The following is an 18,570-nucleotide window of genomic DNA, read 5'->3' as shown; positions in this document are numbered from 1 at the left end:
CAAAACATTTGCAACTGGAATGACTAGTTCATATTTTATATAGTTCTGAGGTAGTTTGTGGATTTGAAATGCCAATATTTTTGTATACTGACTGTTTATTGAATCCTTTTTAAAGATTTAAAAATTAATTTGCAAAAATTTCACTTATTTTAGAAAAAATATACAAAACAAAGCTCGAACTCACTTTTGGTTCTGCTCAAAACATTTGCAACTGAGAAAATTTTATTCAAAATCTGAAGAAATTATTTTTGTTTTGATAATATATTGTGAATTAAACATTTTATTTATTATCTGGAGACATCGTAAAGGAAACCAGTTAACTAAATAAATTAATATATCCTTTGGAATCCTGTGCTCTAAGGACAATTGTTAAATACCAATGTTTTATTCGATATTTAATAGTGTAGAGTCCAGATTAGAGTCCCGGATACTCCTATATGAATTTGGATTACTATAGATGATTGCGCCCGATAAGAACTTAAGCAGATTTTCAAAAAAATGACTACTTTTACGTGGTTATATATAGGATTAGAAGCGGTATTATGCCAAAACATTCTGTTATACGACAATTCTGGAGTGTACATGGTGAGATTTTGACATGCTACATGTCCTGTTTGTTCTTGGATCTGATAATTATCTCGACCTCATGTATCCTGTACCATTTTCGTCCATAAAAATACCTCCAGGACAATATAAAACAACTTCTACATTTTGGGTCAACTTTTTCGTATAAGGGGACTAATTCTATTATCTTTCGTTCTGGTGATCAATCAAATTTTTTTCAAGTCATATAACTTAGATATTGATTTATATCGAGGAGAAGTACTCGGTTTTACTACTCCAAGAATATAACCACACATTTTTTGAATAATTTCTATGAAAAATTCCATTTTTACTGGAAATTACTGTTTTCCCAAAATTTGTCTATTTTGGTATACCGGTGTCTTTGGTATGTATCGGAGGAGTTTGTATAGATTTATCGGTGTCAAGTCCTTTTTTAACATCTGTTGATGACCTCTGAAAGATCTGCTTAATAATTCGTATAATTTTTTGATCATCCCCTGCAGTAGATTTTGTTGTCCTTGCATCTCCTTCCCATTTTATGGCGATTTAGGTTCTTTTTACGCGGTATTCAGCTCTGTTTTTATATTGTGATGTTCATATGTTTATTTTTGGACCTCCTTGGATCCACAATTTTCAAAAATCACCATTTTAGCAAAGCGTTGATAAAAATTTCTCGTCATAATTTAAGTTTTTCTTAAAAAATTGGACATGTCTTGATTTGGGCATACTTGTCTATCAAAAGTAAATATATGTGGGATAAAATGTACTCCTCATGAAAGCTTTTTGCCCCCTTCTTCTGATTAAATTCAATTTGACGCCAATCAATACAAAATACTCGTCAAAAATGAACTAATAGATATTCGTAACACGGAGTTGCAAATGTTTTGAGCAGGCTAAAACATGTGTTCCTCCGATATTTCACACATTTTTTAAACATAAGTGTTCATAACTGAATAATGCTTTTTAAATCTTGAAAATATGTTCAATAATAAATCTAATAATAAAAACAAACATATTTCTAAACTCAAAATGTCCCTAAAAATAGCTTGAATGTGATATAGGCATCTGAGTTGCAAATGTTTTGAGCAGCACTGTATATTTCTCGAACTTTTTCACAAACATTAAGTTGAATCTTATCAGTGTAAATTCCATTTCGCTGATGGTATTCGGATCTTTCGGTATGTAACCGAATGTAATATGTAATAGCCTTTCGGTGCGCTTTCTTGCCGGTGCTTTTAATGGAGATGGCGACTTCAGCTGTGTTGCTTTACTTACCTGAGGTTACCATTTTTAACCTGCAAAGCGTTCTTTAACCCCAAAAAGTGGTAAAACTTCCTCTTCTACCACAGGCTACCAGACAATTTTCTGTAGGTAAAAGTCGGTAGATCTGATTTTTTGATATTTGTTTGACGATTATTTCACAATGAATAAAAAATTAATGAAAAGCAGAAGAAAAAGGCGAACGCCGACAAAACAAAATTAAAAACTGTGAAATAAATGAAGAAAATTGAATTTCTATGTTTCTTTTTGACATTTTTTCGTTCCTTTACTTTTCTGGTAAAAATGTTCATGAGAGAGCAATTTTGACAGTTTTCTCTTTTACCACTTTTACCATTAAAAAAGTAAAGGAACAAAGCTTTCACCTTGCTTTTCAAAACTTTCAGACTTAATGACATTCTCGTTAATCAATATTTTATTAAAATTACATTTATTTATTAATGGCATTTGCATCTACTATAAGGATTTGTAAAGCGTTAATTTATTTCCCATTTCATCACCAATAAATTTTATTTAATCTAATTTCAATTCATTTATTTTCCTATTTTTTTACATTTCCATTACAGAAAAGTTGCACAAAGTGTAGGAGATATTATTGTACAATTGGACGTATTCGACGAGCAGAGAGAATGCGACGAAGCCCAAAGCCTACAAGGCCCAAATGGCATCAATCTAAACTCACATCTTGACGTCTTCTATGCAATATTAAGACAGGTATGTAAAACAAGCCTTTCCCACCCGATTTCCCTTGTCTTGTCTGGCTAAATTCATTGCACTGTGTGTCAGCATGTATATCTCCCTCCTACCTTAACTTAATTACATCGTATGCAATAAATGCAACAAGTGTCACTGTTCTTGTTACTAGAAATTTTCGAACGTTTCGGTTGTTTGTTAGACATACAGAGAATCAAGCTTTTTTGCTGTTGATTGGCCATTTGTTGATTAATAGCAGATATAAAAAAGCAACTACAACAAAAGCAAATAGCTAGCAACAATTAAAGTGGTTTTGCAATTTATTTACCATATTTGTACATAATTTGTCAAGGTTGTTTGTAACAACAGTGTTGTTGTTGATATTTTTTGTTCGGTTGTTATTGGCGACCAACAGGCAGTTTAAACTTATGTGTCTAATGTGTAGTTGTTTTGTCTTTATATTTGAATGAAGTAAAAGTGTGTGTATCATGTGGAATAGAAGTGGTGTATAAAACAACCAGTATTGGTTATAAGAAAGTTTTCGAGAAGCCTAGAATTACCATTGGATAGCATACACAAATATCGAAGTATCATTATACCCTCCACCATAAGATGGAGAATATAATTATATTTGTCATTCAGTTTGTAACAAATTGAAATATTCGTCGGAGCCATATAAAGTACAATCGAATCTCGATTATCCGTAACGGTCGGGAGTGGAGGCATTACGGGTAATAGATTTTCCCGGATAATGGAGCATCACTGTTTCTCATGTATTTTCAATCCCAGAAATATGGGTTTTTGCAAATATTTACAAATAAGAGCAATTATGTATTTATTACTTACTTAGCTTGCCCATTACAGAACATTCGTTCCATAGACCGAACTAAGAAAAGATCTCCAATTCTCTCTGTTTAGTGCTTCGCTTTTTGGAATACCGCGCCTTGTCATCTTTTCATCCACTTGTTTGCGCCATCTATTCTTTGGCCTGCCAATTCTGCGCGCACCGCCATGTGGCACGAATTTATACGCCTTTTTAGCGGGTTCATCATCGCTCATTCTTATTATATGGCCTAGCCAACGCAATCGCTGCAATCACAGCTCGTAGTTCATATGACGTCGATATTCACCGTCGACGCAGATTAGTCCGTAGATCTTCCGAAAAATTTTCTCTCAAACACGCCAAGCGCTACCTTATCTGCTTGCGCAAGTACCCAGGCTTCGGAACCATACATCAGCACGGGTAGTATCAGCGTTTTGTAAAGCGTTATTTTTGTTTGACGAGTTGTGGCTTTGTTTTTAAAGTGCTTATTTAAGCCAAAGTAGCATCTGTTGACCAATATAATTCTTCTTTTTATTTCACAACTGATGTCGTTTGTTGTGTTTAAGGCGCTGCCGAGGTATACGAAGTCTTTTACTACCTCAAAATTATACCAACCAACTTCAACAGTTGGTCCGATGTCATGATGTCTATATCATAAGCAAGTAACATGTGGCTATTGGTGTAGATTGTGCCACTTCTTTTGACGTTTGCCTCTTGTATACCTTTTCTAGCGGGCTGTTGAAAAGATCACACGAAAGTCTGTCTCCTTGCCTGAAACCTCTTTTGGTACACAGCTCTTCGAACAGGTTCTTTCCTATTTTAACTGAAGATCTTGTGTCAGTTAGAGTCATTTTACAAAGCCGAATGAGCTTTGCGGGGATACCAAATTCAGACATGGCTCATGGCTGAACGTAGCGGGCTGTCGAAAGCTGCTTTATAATCGACAAAAAGGTGGTAGGTGTCGATCTGCATCTCTTGGGTCTTCTCCAGGATTTGCCGCAGGGTAAATATCTGGTCAATGGTGGACTTGCCAGGTCTAAAGCCGCATTGGTATGGTCCAATTATTTCGTTGACCATGGGCTTTAGTCCTTCGCACAATATCCCTGACACTATCTTGTAGGCGATAGGGAGAAGACTTATGCTCCTATAGTTAGAGCATACAATCTTATCTCCCTTTTTGTGGACGGGGCACAGGATACTCAGGTTCCAATCGTCGGGTACTCGTTCTTCCTGCCAGATGGTGCTAACTAGCTCATGAATACACCTTATCAGCGTGTCGCCTCCGGTTTTGAACAGCTCGGCTGGTAAGCCATGGGCTCCTGCTGCCTTATTATTCTTCAGCCGATTTATTGCTGTCTTTACCTCATCTTGGCTGGGTTGTATACTTTCAATACCATCTTCTGGGATTGGGACTGTGGTATCTTCGTCGTCTTCCCTGCTATTGGATACCAACAGTTTTGAAAAATGTTATTTCCATATTCTGAGTACACTATCCGTATCAGTTACCAAATTACCTTGCTGGTCTATACAGGAGGATGTGCGCTACGCGTTGCTACGGATTGTAAAGTAGCCCTATATGCCGAATTTTTCTCTTCGGTGGCAGCACGACATACCATGGATTCCTTGGTTGAGGTCTCTGGTATCCAAGTATGGATTTTGCGGCTGTTTGCATGGAGTGGGCAATGCTTTGCCATTGCGCTGATATGTTATCGGGATGAGGATGTTTTGATTAAGCAATTGGGCTAGTTGAGTGGAATATACTGTGGCTATCTGTTGTGATTGCAGCTTACCGATGTCTAACTTTCGTGTTGTGTCTGTTCGTACTTTGTTTGGTACGTTTAAGCGGGTGCGTACCTTTGCTGCAACAAGGTAGTGGTCCGAATCAATGTTTGCGCCTCGGAACGATCATACATCAAACACGCTGGATGAATGTCTTCCATCTATCACAACATGATCAATTTGATTTCTTGTTTTCTGATCTGGAGACAGCCAGGTGCCCTTATGAATATCGAGATGATTAAATCTGGTACTGCTAACTACCATGTTTCTTGCAGCTGCAAAGTCTGTCAGCCTCATACCATTGTCAGATGTTTCACTGTGGAGGCTGAATTTCCCGACTGTTAAGCCAAAGATATTCTCCTTTCCAATTTTGGCATTAAAATCGCCTAGAATGATTTTAATGTCATGGGCAGGGCAACCGTCATATGTTTCTTCTAAGCGCTCGTAAAATATATCTTTGGTCTGTTCGTTTTTGTCTTCAGTGGGAGCATGAACGCAAATAAAGCTGATGTTGAAGAATTTAGCTTTTATTCGAATTACAGCAAGTCTTTCATTCACTGGGGTGATGCTTGATACCAGATGTTTTAGCCTCCGACTAAATACGAATCCGCAACCATGCTTTACGTCATGGCAGCTACAATACAGTGCGTCACCTTTAGGTGTTGTTGTGATGCCTTTCCCAATCCATCGTATTTCTTGTATGGCAGTAATATCGGCCTTGTACTTTTCAAGTACATCTGCCAATGCAAAGACTGCACCTTCTCTATAAAGAGTGCGAAAATTCCAGGTGCAGATTCGCAGATCATGCGGTGTTCGTCAACTTTAGAGGGGTTTGTTTTTCTTTTCTTTCGTTTTTTCATAGTAGGCTGTTTTTTCTAGGGGAGGGTTACTAACCCGACGCCCAAACCCAAGTTTTTAACGTTCTTATGGGTGAAAACGCGGCACATGTTAGCTCACTACCTTTAACGGGTGTTAAAGGCAGTTCCCCAGGTGACACCACGGGGAGGTCAGTGTCCACTTGAGATGAAGGAGGAACCAAGATGAATCCTGGGCTTTGCCATGTTAAAACCGGTCAGACCGTTCCTTGGTATCTCGAATCCCCCACGTCAGGCTTTCCTAATCGAAAGAAAACTAATTGTTCCACAAACATCCCAGGCGGGACAGGGGAGTCTTCTCTCATATCAATGAGTGCACCCCGATTCAGATTAGCTCAATGATATGGGACCTACAGTTTATCGCCGAGTCCGAACGGCGTGTCCTAAGACACCACTTGTAGAGAAGTTTTACATGGCTGAAATACTCAGGAAATGTCGCCAACATTACTGAGGGGTATTTTGCCACCGTTGAAAATCTGATGTTGCCTAGCCGGGGAATCGAACCCACGACCTTCTGCATGCAAGGCGGGTGTGCATACCATTGCACCACGGTGGCACTAATTGTTCCTTTTTACTTCAATACGGTATGTTACGAAGGGTATAAAAATTTAGGCCAAACTTAACGCCATTCTTACTTATTTTCTTATAGCCTATAATACACGAAGGCAGAGATGAAATGGCCATAGAAATAGTCTACGAACATCCAGAGAAAGCATATGGAGCATACTTTGATACGATCAAAAATATGCCTCATCGAAATAATGGTTTTAGACCCCATGTATGTTTGGACGAATCCATCTCACAATTTGGAGTCGATTTAACCCTGTCCGTCCACAAGAATGTATATCTGGTTGCCTGGCGCCGTAAACTCCCCAACGGATCAATCGACTTGGTCCAAAATTAGCTACTCAATATTTTTTTTTTTAAAAATAGATCAAGTTCGAAGTTAGGCCACCTCGGTCTACTCCTACCGCAACTTCTCCTACAAAAGTTCAAAATTTTCGCTCTCACGAATCAACAAATTTTTTCCTCGTTATATTTCTTCTACACAGGTCAGGTTTGATAATGGATTATGCTGCGCATACACCCCACACTTTATGTCCCCCACTGTAATAGAATACACTGCACACCTTTGCACCTAATCGTACATGCATATACTTGTATATAATTTATGACGTACAATATATTTTCATGCATGACTTGTTAGTGGACATTATCTGCTTTGTAACATTACTCTATTCTAATAAAATCAACTCATATACATATTAAGAAGTTTTTTCTGCCCGAGTAATGTGTTTCTAAACAAAACTGGTTTTTCTATTTTCACCAAGCGTTCATGTTCCATAATACAAACAACAACAAAATGCTTTAGCCCCAAAAGCGTTACAAAGTAACAAAGAACAAACACATTCAATGACTTTCAACTTTCCATTTTTTTAGGTGGCCGATACACCACAGGAAGTGCCATTCCTTAGTATACTGCAACATTTGTTACGAATTGATCCAAAAGAACACGTTAGTGATGTTGTCTGGGATACAACCGAAAAACTAGTACACAGAGCTACTTTATTGGAAAGTCATGAAGATTCGGTGCGTCTGCTGCGCACAACGACCGCACAAAAATTTACCTGTCCCAATTGTCGCAGTGATGCAGTGAGTCCGACACGTAAACCAAATGCCACGACCATAGCTCCACCTCCGCCACCACCACCGGCTCCAGCTCCACCCCCACCACCGCCCGGCAGTGGTAAGGTGGGCGGATGTGTAGCAGGAGGAGCTCCACCGCCACCACCTCCCCCCATGACAATGTGCAATGGAGCACCAGCACCGCCACCCATACCAGGAGCACCGCCTGCTCCACCGCCTGTTGGAAATTTACTCTCTGCTAAAACAACAATGCCTGCCCGTTCACTAACGCCGGAACCACGTCTCCATGATGTGTTACTGCCGCAGCAAGACACACCGGCACCAAAGGCAAAAATGAAAACTCTTAACTGGGGCAAAATTCCGCCCCACAAAGTCATTGGCAAACAAAATCTCTGGACAATTGTGGCCCACAATCATCAGGACACAACAATGGAAGATATCGATTGGAATGAAATGGAAGGTCTTTTCTGTTTGCAATCAACCAGCGCACAGGGTTCGCCGAAATTGGGTAGAGCTGATGGTTCGACGGGGGCCAGCAGTAGTGGCTACGATACACTGGATCGTAAATCGAAGAAAGAAAGTACCGAGATCAATTTACTCGATGGCAAAAGGACGCTGAATGTCAATATCTTTCTTAAGCAGTTTAAGGGGTAGGTTTTTGTAGAAGGTTTTGTGAATGGTGATATATTGTAAATGATCCTGTTTTTTTCTTTCCCACAGCTATAATTCAAATGAAGATATTGTACAACTGATACAGGATGGAAATCATGAGGTGATAGGCGCTGAAAAACTTCGAGGCCTTTTAAAAATTCTTCCAGAAGTTGATGAAATTGATTTGTTAAAAACATTCAATGGTGATCGTCAACGTTTGGGGAGGGCTGAAAAGTTTCTCCTACTTCTCATGGAGGTTCCAAGGTAAGTGTACAACAAAAAATATTGTTTATTAGTAAAGAGAAAAACGGTGATAATAGAGCATTTTATAAAGAGACTGCAAAAATCGGGAAAATTACTATTACCTACAAAATATCTGGATTATATGAGCGTCCGAATGGAGTGCCAAATATAGCATGCGAACATACATTGAAAATAAAGTTAGGATTTCAGTGAGATATCTAACCACGTTTAAAAATGGGAAGACATCCTGTTGTATTTCGTAACAAAAATTCATTACAATAAAAAACTTTCATTGGTTTTTATTAAAGTAAAACTAATGAAAATGTTCATAAATTTGATAAAACTTTTCATTAAAATTACGAAACCGGGCCATTAATAAAATACAACTATTTCATTAATACTCTGAAACAGCAATAGAGTAAAAAAAAATTAAAAAAATACTTCCTATTTTTAAAATAGACACATAGCACGGTGGACGATTTGTTTGTTGTTATTTTCGACAAACTATCAACATGGTTATGATGAATGATTCTCTGTATTGTGGAGACGCATAATAGTGGGATTAGTTAATTTGGTTTGCATATGCGGCTACGAGAGTTTTTGAATGTTTCTGTTGAATTCGCATTTAAACGAATTCGTCGGTCACATTTATTCTTGAGCTCGAGTCGTCATAAAATTGTGGAAGAGTTCTTTGCTTCAATGCCCTTCCCTAAAGTAAATCAATTTTAACTACACCCACTTTAAAAACTTGTTGTTTTAAAAATTTTAAAACAACAAATATGTGATTAAGCGGGCTTACTTTAGAAATAAAAAGTAAACACACATCACAACAAAACTGCCAAAGTGAATCCAAAAAATAATTCCAATATCAGTGAGCTAATATTAAACTTCGCTTGTCCATTCTGGGATGTTTGTGGGAACTATTATATACATGTGGAACAGATTTATAAAGGCTATGAATCTGTTTCTCCAATGAAACAAAGCAACTATTATTCTCTATTATCTGATAATTCGGAGACCAACGGTTTGGAACATTCCTTCCACCTTCATGAATGAATTCGTACGTTATATCAATGAAATTTATCGTTGATTTTGATTCGTTAATGTAATGAAAGTATTTCGTTCAATGTAAGAAAGAGTGTCAGGTTTTCCTTTTTGGAAAGGCAGCATCATAAAATGAAACGCACATGACAAACTTTCATGGGAAACTTAGGTGACATTGAGAATATTTAAACGTTGTTGGAAGAGAGGAGTTAGTTTATTCATCAGTATAATTTAGGAAAGTACCCGAAAGATTTCTAAGATGAATCAAATTATTAAGGCAAGAATGCTAGAATTGACAGATTCGCATACACCACATATCAACATCGGTGAGATGTGATGTATTGTAGGGAACGGATGCACCTCAGAGGCTGCTCCGGTCTTCGCCGCCTACAGAATAACTGTGATATGAGTTAAGTTGTTGCTAGCTTCGCCAGACCTAAAATGCATCGTTCCTGCAATTCAATTGCAACGTCTCCGCAATAAAGTCAGCGAAAATATAGACTTTGTGAGTTGGAGGAACATCATTGCCGCCCCGATATAGGAAACAAAGCTCGCCGTCACCTGTAGCTTGCAACGTTGCGATGATTACAAATTTCTGCGAAAGGATCGTAGTAGATGGGAAGGAGGCGGACTTACCTTCCTTATAAACCAGTCTATCCAGTATCTCGAATTAGCTTATCTGTACATGGAACGTAGGGTGTAGCAGTAATGTGTGGAACAGTCGAGGTAGAGTTGCTCGCCGATGAATAGTTGTCTTATGTATTATATGCCTTATATTTTAGGCAATAACCGCTTTTGGAGGCAATAGACGTCTGGTGCTAGAGGAATTTCAATGCTCATTATGAGCTTTGGAATTTCTTCCTAGGCAATTACCAGAGCGGTATAGTACTAGTCGAGTAAGTTAATAGTTCCACATTTTGCCACAGCTCGCGAGACATTTTCCATTGCGGAACCCAGTCTGATAAATTACGTGCGGCTTATACCACCTACCTGCCAACCAACTTCATAACCACTGAGCGCCGAACTTGTCAGAACCATGGAAAGCTGATTTACAAGGGTGCAGAAAATTTACCAAACGTCGCTTTAGAGAGCTGTCCATTCCCTCATAGCCTTGGGTAGCTGAGAAAACTTTCCGGGACATCATCACAGCTGCAGACGCTCGTAAAATTCCTGCAGTTCAAATCCCCGAAATCAATCCGTATTTCGCATCAGAAGAGACGGGACTGGTCACTGAACCTGATCCCTGATAAGCCACGAGTTAGGGAATTTACTCTTGAAGTCAAAAGTGCCTAGACTTGACTTGAAGCAATACAACATTTCCTACTGGATTATGTAAATTGTGGTCAGCTGTTAAATCACTCTCGAATCGGGAAAGAAGGATGATACAATGGCTGTTACTTTCAATTACATGGCAATGGCATATCCGAAAAGGAGCGCATGTTATATTAACCGGTAGTTTATAAATCTCCCCGAAGAGGACTGTGATACGCCTTCTCAGTCGAGTAGGTACCACCACAATTTACAATGAGCGATGTTGCAGACGTTATCCGAAAGCCGAAATCATCTAAAGTGTTGGGCCCACACGGAATCTCAATGGTAATGTTTAAGCAACGGGAGGAACCCGAAGTTGAGTATTTGAAAAGTTTCCTCAATATCCCAGAAGCCAGGAATGTTGGCACTGCTAAAGCCAGACAAGTATGCCAGCAATGGTGAATCCTACAGACCGATCTCCCTCTTGTCTTCTGTGGCGAAGATCTGAGAGGCAATACTCAAATCCATAATGAGAAGGTGCTTCCCAGTTGCACAACATCAGCATGAACCAAAGCAGACCGTGTGACCAAACTGTTGTGGTGGCTCTTGACCTTTCAAAGCCAACCAGGCAGGCTTGAATATCATGCGGTTGCCCAGGCTGTACAAATGAACTGGAACTGTGTATTGACGTACTTGGAGACCACCCCCTCCATCGCAGGAGAAGGCAAACGATTAAGATAAGGACGATGCAATTCGTATTAAGCCAGAATAAATGGCATGATACCCAACACATACGCCAATCTTCATTTCTTTAATTGCCCAGTTAATTCTCCTCATCTGTCTCCTGATTCGTAATGAACACAGCCAGTCCAGGTTGCAGAATTTTTTTAATTTGTACACAGAGAAACGAGATATCTGGTTCATATATTTGTGTTGCTGCAACAACAACGTCAAGTTTGAGGTATATACACTTTCATACGGGTAAAATGTCCCTCATCGAAATAATGGTTTCAGACCCCAAGTATGTTTAGACGAAATCCGTTTCATACAATTTGGAATCGATTTAGCCATGTCCGTCCGTCTGTCTGGCTGGAGCGCAAGACAACTCTCGAACGGATCACCCGATTCGATCCAAAATTTGGCTTTCGTAATATTTTTGCAAACTTAGTTTAATTTCGAAGATGGGTTATATCGGTCCTCCTCCTTCCGGTACCTCTCCACATAAGTTCGTAAATATTCGGAAAATTTGTGGGCCCGATAACTTTTGAAGGGAGTAATCGATTTGGTCCATACTTTGCACATCGTGAAATTTCTACCTCACTTTGATGAGATTGCAATATGGACCTAATCGGTCCACTCCTTCGGTTATCTCCCACACAAAATTTCGGAAAAGTTCAGTTTAAGACCTGCTCTATAATCGCTTTGATTTTTGTTGTAACAACTTATATTCACTGCGCCCCATACGACGGTACAAATTTCATCAGGGTCAAGTCAATACTTATTGGGCAAACAGCCTGAACGTTGCAAAAAACAAACCCTATGACACCATGTGTAGTGGTTCGATCGTAAGATAACACTCGAACGGATCTACAGACTCGGTTCAAAATAGCCTGAAATGACACGGTGTGTAGTGGTTGGAGCGCAAGATAACTCTCGAATTGATCAACCAAATTGGTCCAAAATTTGGCCTTCGTCATATTTTTCCCAACTTAGTTTCAGTTCGAACATGGCTTATATCGGTCCACTCCTTCAGGTACCTCCCCCTTAAAAGTTCAAAAATGTTCGGAAAAATTGTGCGCACGATAACTCTTGAAAGGAGTGACGTATTTAGTCCATACTTTACATACCCTAATATATCTACCAGACTTAGATCAGTAGTGCGATTCTCTAACTCATTCTTTGAGTTACCGACAAAAATCGGTAAAATTAAAATGCTTATAATTACGGTAATTAACGATATTTTTCTGTAACGATCAATAAAAAGTAGTCGTAAAGTTCTACCGCTAGAAAGAGTGATGTCAACTTTTATTGATACTTTTCATTCATAATTTTGCGTTTTTCGTCGGTACCGATTTTACCGATTTTCGTCGGTAACTAAAAAAAATGAGTTACAGAATTCCACAACAGATTCGATTATGGACTATATTTGTCCACTGTAGAAGCAACTTGCATTCTCTGCCTCAATTACGACGGCAAAAGTTTTTTTCAGAGGCAAGTCCATACTTCTTGAGAAAATACCCCGAAAGATGTAAAAAACGCCTATGGCTTCATATGTAGTGGCTGGAGAGCACAGTAAATTTCGAACTGATCAACCGATTTGGCCAAACATAGTTTCAGTTCGAATATGGGCAATACCGGTCCACAACTTCCAGTAATCCCCCCACCCACTTTTTTTAAAAAAGGTAACTAAAATGATATGCACGATATCTCTTGAACGGGGCAACCAATTTGGTCAACATTTTTAATCTCCTAATATTTTGTTCAAATTTATGTAGTTTATCTTCTAAAATGGTCCTTGGGGTACCATATTTTGATATAGCCCTCATATGACGACAACAGCAGATTTCAGGATTTTAGCCAAATTTTTGACCGATCTATATGTAATTTGATATTTGAGGTTCCCAGTGGTCACAAAACTTCTCCGCCAAAAATGTTCATCCTAGGTCCATGTCCATATATATTATAAATATTCTCATGATAATCTTAAGGAAACAACCAGTATTGCCATATTTTAGAACTTGTGAAGATTCAAGGAATTTCCTTACATCTGATTTTAAATCATTCTCCATTTGTTTTAGCTACAAATTGCGTATTGAAAGTATGCTGCTAAAGGAAGAATTTGCTGCCAATGTTACATATCTAGATCCGTGCATTAACACCATGATCGAAGCAGCAGAAGGTAAGAGGAAGAAGAAGAAATCATTAATGTAATTTTAAATTTGCATTAAAATTTTACCTACTTTCAGATCTCATGAATTGTCGATCTCTACAAGAAGTTCTCTATTTAGTTGTGGTAGCTGGTAATTTCTTAAATTCCGGTGGTTATGCTGGTAATGCTGTGGGCGTCAAACTCTCCTCACTGACCAAACTAACCGACATTAGGGCGAATAAGCCTGGCATGAATCTAATACATTTTGTGGCTATACAAGCAGAAAAACGTGATGCCTCATTACTGAATTTTACCAATGAATTAAGTAATTTAGAAAGTGCTTCCAAGTAAGTTGTTTGACGAATAAATTAATTTTAATTTGTTGTTAACAATCGTTTATTGCCACCCGTTTAGGACCAATCTTGAACAAATTGGCATTGATATTAAGAATCTTGATTCTCAGTTGCAAAAAATTAAGCGACAAATTGAAATGCCCAATACCGATGAAGACATTAAAGATCAAATGTTGGAGTTTTTGCACAGTGCTGAAGGTGAAATGACAGTATTAAAGGCCGGCATGGATGCTGTGGATAGTATGCGTTTAAAACTGGCCGACTTCTTTTGCGAAGATCCGGCCACATTTAGATTGGAAGAATGCTTTAAAATATTGCAAACATTCTGTGATAAATTCAAGCAAGCGGTCAAAGAAAATGAACGTCGTCAACAGTTGGAGGAACAGGCTAGTCTGAGGCAAAAGCAGAGAGAAGAACAACTGGCCAGAAAGGCTAAATATGGTAAGTGTTTGTGAAATAGGGATATGGGTGTTTGTGCGTTTTTAATGTGTCACCTTTTATTTTCACAGCAACCCTCAATGGAACCCCCAGCTCAGATTTTGATAGTCAATTTTCATTGGATTCTCCCTTTGATCCTCGAGCTAGTCCAGCATTGTCACGCAAACGTTATGGTTCCTTTAACAATGGCAGCAACATGGAGGTGAATAATAGCTTTATACGTTCAGAGGCTGCAAATGGCCATTGTGATGGCCAATCGCCGGACATTACGCCCAATGGCAGTATGAGAAGACGTCGTAGTCGGGTACTAAACGAAGAAGATGATCTAATGGAATTTTTACGCACCTCAGGACATGAACGTAATAGTCGTGAACGGAAAGCAGCTTATGGTAGTTTAGGTATGAATAGTTGCATTGATTTCATGTTTTTTTAATACTATATTTATTTAAAAATTATTTGTTGTTTTAGACCGATCATGGGCCCGTCGTGCTCGTTCAGGAAGTTCTAGTCGCAAACGCCCGGATTTATTAAATATTGATTTTGGAGCAGATAGAGAGCGTGCCGCTTCTCCCCTACCCATTCAAGTGGCTGAGAAAAATTCTCCACTTTCGCCTAGCAATGGAGACATTGTGCAAACAAACAATGATGAAACAAAACCAAGGTAAGTAGTTTTCTTCTTCTTCCCCTCTGGCTAGACTTATTATTCGGATGATTGGTAAGACTCAGGCATTCGCCGTCAACGTAGATAAGTCAATCGAACATTCGTAGAATTAGGTATCGTATTACCTATTCGGGCCCAATCGGAATTGAAGTGGCTGCATCGGCCGGATGTTAATGAGCTCAAATCAATCGCGTTTGCCTTGGAAGCTGGCCTTCTTCTCCTGCGATGGACGGGGGTGGTCACCGAGAACGAATTCACATTGTATTTTTGTATTGTCTGCGCAACTGCAGCAGAATAGAACGTTACTCACAATATTTGTGGCCGGAACCAATTTCTTCAAGGGGAACCTGATTTATGCCGCCCAGGTGAAAGGACATTTAGCCGCGGATATTTTCATATTCTTCATATGCAATAACTGCACTAAGCCAGCTATGTAGATATTTAACGTACCAACTATCTCTATGCCGCCTGAAGGGTGCCCTGCTCTTCCTCTACGGGTCTAAGATTTCTTATTTCTGAATTCCAAAAACGACTGGCTTCCGCGCATATAATTGTTTATCCATCGTTCAAAACACAGCTATGTTCTCGAACAGTTTGGCATGGTTGGTCCTATCAAGCCGCCATGACTATTCGGTTGCACGGCCTGTTCTGGTTCAGTTTTCGGCTGATATGCGTGGATATGGCGTGTAATGCTGTTGTGGTGCTGTATGCATTTCCGAAATCAATGTTGATATTGAGCAACTGGGAAACTGCTTCTTATCATGGGGAGGAGTAGTGCCTCTAAGATCTCCGCTACTGGCAAAAGAAGGGAAATCGGCCAGTTCGATTCGCCTCTGCGGAGATCCTTGTCTAGCTTCAGTAGCGAGACTACCCTGTCAACATACCATGCATATGGGTAACATTCGCAATAAGGCTCATCCTCGACTGAGAGAGCTCTTATACGGCGTAGGATTCTCCTCTTCGCCATATCACTCACGGAGTGACCTACAAATTGTAGATTTAAATATCATGCGCATATCGGATCTGTCACAGTCACGGTTTTCATTGAAAGTAACTGGTGTTCTATTATCCTCCTTGCGCGGATTCGAGAGTGTTGAAACCATTGTTCACTATTTAATTGATCCTATATCAATGTTGCTTTGCCTCAGATGGTCTTGTCACTCTTTTTCCGCGTAAGCTCACCTTCTAGCCTGTTGACTTCAACACTAAGTTCCCTAACTGTTGGTCTTCAGGCATCGTACGACGAAGCCCATGACGCTCATTTCCTAGTCCCGTCACCTCTGCTGGGATATTTGGTATCAATTCGTGAATACAACTGACAGGTATGTAACGAGCGGATGCAGCTGTGATGATGCCCGTAAAATTCTCCCAGCTAGTCGAGGTTCTGTGAGAATGGACAGCTGTTTCAACTCTTGCCAATCAGGTTTTCCATGGTTCCGAAAAGTGCAGTAGTCAGACGTTATGAAGTTGCGTAATCCGTTAACGGAGACTATGATAGGGAGTTGGTCAGAGCCAAGGGATCTGACGGTTTGCCAGAACAAGTCATATGTCAGACCGGGTCAAAATTAGAATTTCTAGTGAGCTGTGTCAATCCCCTCTTATTCTCGTAGAAGCGTCTTCGTTCACCGTGCAAAATAAGGAGCTATTAATTTTCTCGACCAGCTCTGTACCCCTCTGCGTATTGCCTAGGACGGAATTTGAAAGCTCATGATGAGCACCAGACGGTTATTGCCGAACAAACGCGAACTAATACCAGGCAAACACATGTATGTGGAATTCAGGAACAAGAAATCCAAGCCCCGTAGAGTGAAACAGAGAGTTCCCCAAGGAGGGGTGATATCTCCGGAACTTTTAGACCTCTACCTTTCCTGTATTCTGCCCCCTCCAGACGACATTGAAATCGTAACGTATGCGGATGATTGTACGATCCTGGCGTCAGGTACCTACCCTGATGACATCTGTGAGAGACTGAACTCCTATTTAACCGATCTTACCACCTTTTTCCACGCGAGGAATATGCAGATATCCGCCACTAAATCGACGGCCACTCTGTCCTCCACATGGACGGCGCAGTATAGAAGAGAGTTGAATATCAGGGTCGATGGTAGCAGGATTCTGACCACAAACTGCCCCAAAATACTAGGGGTCACATTCGACACCACTTTCATGTAGAACGCGCATGCCACAGCTATCTGCGATAAACCGAAATGTAGGAACAAGGTCCTCAAGTCCCTAGCCGGCAGCACTTGGGGTGCAGATAAAGAAACCTTTTTTACCACGTATAAAGCGATAGGTCGGTCTGTGGTAAGCTAAGCGGCGCCAGTTTGGTTTGTCAGAACGCCAGCCTGTGAACAGCAACAGGGTGCCTCCTCAAATCTACAGTGGACCATCTACATGAGGAGGCAAAGATTCTTCCAGTACGACAACATAATGAGATGCTATCGTTGCAGTACTTGCTCGGGTGTTACCGTGCGAGCCATCCCAATCACCATCTGCTGGCCACCGATACACCCAGACATATCAAGAAGGATATTCATGCTCTAGAGACGACGGTCCAACAATATAGGAGAGAACCTCTAGATCAACAGGCATATCAGGCAGGTTTGAACAGCATTCACACGGACACAGTTGCTAAGACCATAAGCAATTATTGTGTGAATGCATTCATCGGAGCACATCCCCCATCTATCACAGCTAAAGAGCGTCAGTAGTTTTGGCTCAATTACGCTCGGGATATTGCAGTTGCCTAAATTCCTATTGGGCGGGAATCAATCGCACCGTGCAAGACATCTGCCGAGTATGCGGCATGGGCCCACACGATACTAAGCACCTATTCAACTGCCCCGCCAAGCCTACTTATCTGACTCCAGTGGATCTGTGATTACATCCCATCGACGTAGCCAACTTCTTGGAACTGGAGATGGACCCAGAGCCAGATTGAACAGGAGAACGAACATACAAACATAATAATAAAACACTGTTACAACAACAACAATACCAGGCAAAACTATTCATCCGCGCTATGTACAAATTAAACAACTCTACCTCGGCAGTATCGCATTTACTGTTCCACATTTCGTGTATAGGTGCCTAGAGTCAAGCTTAAGTGCGATAGGTCTGAACTGGAGAGACTGGTGTATAAGGAAGGCAAGTCCTCCTCCTCCGCTTGCTGTACGATCATTTCGCAAAAATTGTAAAAACGTTGCAAGCTACAGGAGACGGTGAGCATTGTTTCCTGGATCGCGACGACCATGACGTCCCTCCGACTCACAATTTCCCTGACTTTGCAGCGGAGACCGTTGCAATTGAATTGCAAGAACGATGCATTTCCGGGGCTCTGAACAACAATATGCGGTGTTAGATGCTGCGTTAGTGTTTGTTGGAGAGAATGCGGGGTTGGC

General features: G+C 40.2%; 1 protein-coding gene across 3 annotated transcripts in view; it reads left to right on the top strand.

Moving 5' to 3' along the window:
- Positions 1-18,570, top strand: part of LOC141403708 (uncharacterized) — a 254,034-nt gene that overhangs the window by 231,567 nt on the left and 3,897 nt on the right. For all 3 annotated transcript variants that reach the window (XM_073986533.1, XM_073986531.1, XM_073986532.1), the window contains 8 exons: positions 2,409-2,556; positions 7,453-8,309; positions 8,380-8,574; positions 13,647-13,747; positions 13,815-14,064; positions 14,132-14,511; positions 14,580-14,906; positions 14,977-15,169. In XM_073986533.1, the coding sequence (XP_073842634.1) occupies positions 2,409-2,556; positions 7,453-8,309; positions 8,380-8,574; positions 13,647-13,747; positions 13,815-14,064; positions 14,132-14,511; positions 14,580-14,906; positions 14,977-15,169 (2,451 nt within the window). The remainder of the gene's footprint in view (positions 1-2,408; positions 2,557-7,452; positions 8,310-8,379; positions 8,575-13,646; positions 13,748-13,814; positions 14,065-14,131; positions 14,512-14,579; positions 14,907-14,976; positions 15,170-18,570) is intronic.

The sequence above is a fragment of the Musca autumnalis genome, unplaced genomic scaffold (assembly GCF_047663935.1).
Source record: "Musca autumnalis isolate F117 unplaced genomic scaffold, ASM4766393v1 scaffold_4, whole genome shotgun sequence".
Lineage (NCBI taxonomy): Eukaryota > Metazoa > Arthropoda > Insecta > Diptera > Muscidae > Musca > Musca autumnalis.
This window is presented reverse-complemented; position numbering and strand designations above follow the sequence as displayed.